Consider the following 6,000-nt stretch of genomic DNA (forward strand, 5'->3'; position numbering starts at 1 on the left):
GCTAATAGGTGTCTTGTCATGATACAAATCTAGAAGTTGTACCCAATGATTACTTGCATGAACTAAAATGTTGCACATGTTTTGAGGTGTCGCACATGTGGATTGTATGCCTACATGCTGCAACACATATATAGGTGTAAATGTGATACAAAACTCGGTTAGAGTTGTTTTACAAGTTGTGCGGCATGATCCTTGGCATTGTGTGAGAGGCACATGATAAAAGGGTTGCACAAAAGTTAGAATGTCTTTTGTACTACACTACATGATTCATAGAGCAATACGAGTTATGCATCAAGCAAGAAGTTGTGTGTGGCTGCATGACATAGTTTTTGGGGCTGCATGGGTGATGCATGATGTAGGGACTTGTGCACATTTTCACGGCATGGTTCCTAGAATTATTTGGGTTACGCATGATGTTAGAAGCTGCATGCAAAGTTTTATGGTGTTGTGCAAGTGACCAAGGCTACCATGCAAGGCTGTATTCTAGTGCATGATGAAGGTACCTCGTCAACATCCTATACCTTTAACTTGATGGACAGGCAATTTAACTACTCTATCTATTGTCGAACTAGTTGACCAATTCTTGGTGAAGATGAAGCCATTGTGCCAATAGCTCTTCTCTATAGTTGTCAGGATAAAATTGTGCCCTAATAGTTGCCTTGAAATCTATCTAAGTACCGATTTCTTGTTGATCTGTCACCTCTAGAAGTTGGACATGAGATTGCCACTAGGGGACTACCCGATTGTTCAAATAAACCTTCATTATTGTGATTTGTTGTGGTTCTGTGAGATGCAATTGCATTTTGAAATGCACCTCTAAATTGTAAATATAAGCATTGAACTTGCCCTCATTGACTAATCAGTCAAAATGGGGGCTGAATATCTTGGAGTCCAACCTAAAAGCAAGTTGGGAATTCGTGCTGATTGAAGAAATCCAACTAGTGGTCAATTGTTGTCCCATGAATTGTTGGAACATGCTTATCTTTTCTGTACAAGAAGAAGTCAAAATGCAGCTTTTCTTCAGTCTTTTTTTGTGTAGCCAAATCAGGCTTTCTTGTGGAATGTGGGGAATGAATTGGACTGTTCATCAAAGAAATTTATACAAATAAAATCTACCACAATTATGATCAATAGTTTGTAAGTTGTAGTAGATTAACAACAATGAGAAATGAGAGTCAATTTTTATGGCGGAAAATTGAAAGCCAAAAAAATATCAGAAGACAATTGATTGCAGATTTTGACAGTAACTTTCTTTTTTAAACAATATATTGCTTGGTCATTTTGAAGCAAAAGTGTGCCTCTGTCAATAACCTGAAATTTTATAAATAGCCATATTGATGTGTATCTTGGCTTTAGTGAAATAACATAGACTATTGAGTAGAAATATGAAATTTTGGAAACAAAACAAAAAATTAGAAATGCAAAGGACCTAATCATCCGATGATGTGTTAGATATAGACAAGGAATATATTGAAAGTTGAGTAAACTGAAAACATGCAGAAAATTTTAAATATAAGAAGACCAAACCATTAGATGGCGTCTAGAATACACACAAGAAGTATATCAAAGGCTGAGCAATCTGAAATTTGTGATATGAGAAGGCCTGATTGTTAGATGGCAGCTTGGATATGCACAAGGAGTATACTGAATTCAATGTGATCTAAAAATTTAGAACGTGCAGAAAACTGTAAATTCTAAATACAGAAAGGCCTGATTGTTAGATGGTGTCCTGGATATACACAAGTACATCGAATTTTGAGTAATCTAAAATTTGGGAACCCATAGAAGATTTTGGATATGAGAAAGAACAGTCATTAGGCTTATAGACTAGTTGATATGACTATATTTCCAGTTGTGTTTCTCCAGGGATATTTACATAGGAAAAGCCTAATCTTGAGGCAAAAACAATTTACAATGTTATTGTATCCTTTTAGCTGTCTATGTACTTCTATTTATTTCTATATTACTATGGTTAAGTTCTAACACTGTCAGATTTCGTTTTGATCCATTGCACATGGTTAGTTGAATCATTTGCGGGAGATATCATTGCTTGGAATACTTATGTTGTTAGAAATCTCAAATCATCTAGCTTCATTGATTGAGAGAGATTAGAGTTTATATCACATACATGCACATTGTCATAATTTAGTACACTGTACAACGAATTTTTCTTCATTGAGATCCTTTGATATTGTGTTGATACACCATATTATGATCTACATTATTGAATTGATTTTCAGACGTGGCTATGGGACACATGCATAGGTTAGAAAATTCAGGATTAGAACTGACGCAGAGTTGTCATGAAGAGAGAGATTGTTGGTGATATCCCAAATAGTGACAGCTGGTTATTTGCAGATTATGGTACATTGAAATAATTAATGATACAGTTTTTCTCCCATGAGCAGCTTTCTATGTGTCAACTTTGCCAGTTCGATGAGTCATTGACTCATGTAGAGAGCACAGCGATGATGGTTAAGGGATCTATCAATATAGCTTGATTGAATGATCAAACATTTTTAATTTTTAATGTGATAGGCTTTTTATAGATTCTTGACTAGGATGAAGCATGGCTAATCTAATATTGCAGAGACTGGTTGAGTTCATGTATACTTATGACTTACAGTATAAGTAATCCACTATAACAGCGTATGCTTTGCTTTCACCTGGAAAGGATAGAGAGTTTGTTTATAATGGACACCAATGGACTCCCGATTACCAATCTTGTAGTACCCAAGATTTGCAGCATTTTAGAGTTGATCTGCATCAAATACAATTGCAAAGTAGAGCTATTGGACGTGGAATTTTTTTTAGAGTTTAGGACCCATGATCATCAACGTGAATGTACCACATAGATTGGGAGATTATTTACCTCTTCATTTCATACCAGTTCTAATTGACAATGATTCACTGCATACAGTTGATTCATGGTAAGATTAAGGTAGTGTTCTAAAACAATTAATTGCATGTATCGATTTCTAAATTCCTAGTTCTAAAGCATACCCTTATCACCTAGTCAGAATACTTAAGTTTCTAGTATGTACTTAAATAACCACTTTTGCTATCTTATAACTAATCGCTAGGTCGTTGTACCCAATTATTCAGAGTCATTTGTAATATGTAATGTATTGATATGTGGAACACACTGAATAAGGGGAAGTATGCCACATTGAGATTGCCTAATCCTATGTGTGTTTATCTTTACTTTTTGTTTACTATAGTAACAATTGGAAGCACTGATACTCTATTGGCCAATAGAGCAGAATATCTGTGCTCTAAAAGTTAGAGTTGATCGTAATCAATAACTATGAATCCTTGTATTCTAGGAACGATATATAAGTAAACAAGTTAGGATTAGATGAAACACATGCATAGTATGACGAAAAACATCCATTTAAGGGGTACCAAGCCTAGATTTGGACCCATTCCAGCTGAATTCAAGGGTGAGATCCTACGTACCCAGCAAGTTAAAATATAATGAGGCCCATAAAATAAACATGAAATTCTAGGCTCTTGTTCACATGCATTTGTGAATCTGAATATTTTTGTCAAGAAACAAAATGTTGAGACAGGGAATCTAAGGGTCAAGATCAGTTTGAAGGAACTTTAACAAACAAATATTCATCACACTTAATTATGGATTTTTTTTACTTAATGTTTCACTTATACTAGGAATGGATTCAAACTCGGCTAAAATTGAGCTTATAACAGAACATTTTACTACTTGACCATTTTAGCAAGACTTTCAACCTAAATAAAGATATGGAGTGAGTGGAGTTACCAATCAAGCAATCAACATGCCAAACCCATATTTGAGACATGCACAAAGCATCAGTAAAAAACGACATGGCACACATAATAATATTTTTATTCTAACTTGTAGTCTTTTTAGGAAAGATCATCATTTCAAGACCTGCATTCAAATCAGGCATAAGAGTTAATGGCAATTATAATATTATCATGCCATTTTTCACTCGAGAGGATATTTATAAGTTTCATATTTCTCATGATAACAAAAATAATTTAGGGGAGAGGATTTAGAAGTTTTGCACCCTAACTTCATGTAATTTATGCTTCCTAATTTCATGCCTCTCAAAATCATGTGTGACAATTTTGAATGAGTTAAATTTTTATAGCAGCTTATTTGGCAAGTTCACTACAAGGTTTAAAATTCACATCATCAAATATAATGCCATATCAGCATGCCTTTGTTGAGGTGTCATAAAAGACCCTCCCAAAAAAATAGACCTGTAATTATATGTTGTCATTTTTTGTTGTTTTTGGATCTAATAAATATGTTTCATTCAATTGTTAATAATATTGATTAAGCTAATAACTTTCAACTCACAATTAATAGTATGATACTATTCAAAATAATACATATAATCTTTAAATTTATTAATACTATTATATCCTTACCCCTGTATATCATGCATCGAAGAGAGAATTAATAGATTTGGTTTATAACTAATTATCTTTTCATATGATTGCTTAAAAATATATTTTTTAATGAAACAAGTCTCTAGAAAACATTCTATTTTTTATAATAAAATATATATAAACTCAATTTACCAAAATTTATCAATACTAACAGTAAATTTCTCTGTGTTTCATCAAATATTAATATGTGATACTTATATTCCTTATTTTTGAAATAGGAAGATTTACCAACTTTTCTATAACAAGCTGCATCCCTTCAAATGCTTCTTAGCAAACTGGGTTAAGTACTCATGCCAGTTTCATTTACTTTTAGATAAGTAAATAAATAGTGCAAATGAAGGAAATCGATAGGATTAGCAGCCTTATAAGACAACCTACACAACATGCTTCTAAAACCACCTATCAGTATTGGCATTGAATGCTTGAATGTTTATATCAGTCAAGTGCAAGTGCCAAAATTTATGTTTTGCTTGTTGCTCATTTAGACAAAACACCCATCCCTGGTGTTAGTATTTTTTTGTAAAATAATGTACAGGATTGGTAACGAGGTCTAAAACCCCTATATCAATCTCATTTCTATAATTAAATGACAACATACCTACAATTAAAACCTGTACTTGCAAGACGAATTTAGACGATAAATACTTATCCCAGATTCGTTAAGTCCGCATTTGAAGATTACTTGTGCTTCTTCTCTGATAAGGTTTTCATGATCTAGAATTAAAGAATTTATGTATTGTCGTCCTGGTACAATTGTTTTACAGACATGGCAATTATATGAGGAAAATAGATTGCTAGAGTTGGTGGATCCACAGTTAGAGGAGTACTCGAAGGAAGAAGCGTTGCTGTTCATCAAAGTCGCTCTTTTGTGCACTCAAGCTTTGCCCAGAGCCAGACCGACCATGTCTCAAGTTGTAAAAATGTTGACAGAAGGCCACACCTTTACTGAGAAGTCTATCTCGCGGCCCGGTTTCATATCAACAGATTTAAAAGTACTTCAATCGCGTGACTCCTCATCCCTAACATCAAGGCTCGAAGATGCATCCACATCCACATCCACATCCACATTCACTTCAACTTAAAGAAGAGGCACATTGACCTCCATTTTCAGTAGTCTGTCGCATCCTTCACAAGAACCCGTCTCTTAATTTGTTTGTAATGGTAATCAGGAATCATTTTACCTTGATTGTAAAGGGAACCTCATGAGATTTCTGGTGTACTGGTGTTTGGAAGAGAAGTTAGTGATTTATATTGAGTTGTCGTGACTTGTTGTAACATTCTAACTCGGGTTTTAGTGCAATTTTTTATAATCAACATATTTTTTTATTTATGATGTGATCGTTGTCAGCTGTACTTTTAAATGTTTTTCAAATATATTTAAAGTAATAATAAAATATAGTATTATAAATTAAATTAGCAATTAGATTTTGGAGAGTGATGGATACATCAAGGATAATTGTATTGGTTATTAGTTGAGTTTATCATTTTTAGTATATAATGGAGTAATGAATGAGGTCAATTTTTGACAATTTTGTACACACTCCTCCATATTTTTTCTTT

The 6,000-nt window shown here is 33.6% G+C and overlaps 1 protein-coding gene across 3 annotated transcripts in view; it reads left to right on the top strand.

Annotated features, from left to right (window-relative positions):
* Positions 1–5,770, top strand: part of LOC131051515 (cold-responsive protein kinase 1) — a 45,945-nt gene extending 40,175 nt beyond the window's left edge. For 2 of the 3 annotated variants that reach the window (XM_057986080.2, XM_057986079.2), the window contains exon 7: positions 5,205–5,770. In XM_057986080.2, coding sequence (XP_057842063.1) covers positions 5,205–5,522 — 318 coding nt within the window. In that variant the 3' untranslated portion in view covers positions 5,523–5,770. The remainder of the gene's footprint in view (positions 1–5,204) is intronic. The other variant, XM_057986081.2, reaches the window with a different exon arrangement.
* Positions 5,771–6,000: the final 230 nt, after the last annotated feature.

This window comes from Cryptomeria japonica, chromosome 11, assembly GCF_030272615.1.
Source record: "Cryptomeria japonica chromosome 11, Sugi_1.0, whole genome shotgun sequence".
NCBI classification, from domain to species: Eukaryota; Viridiplantae; Streptophyta; class Pinopsida; order Cupressales; family Cupressaceae; genus Cryptomeria; species Cryptomeria japonica.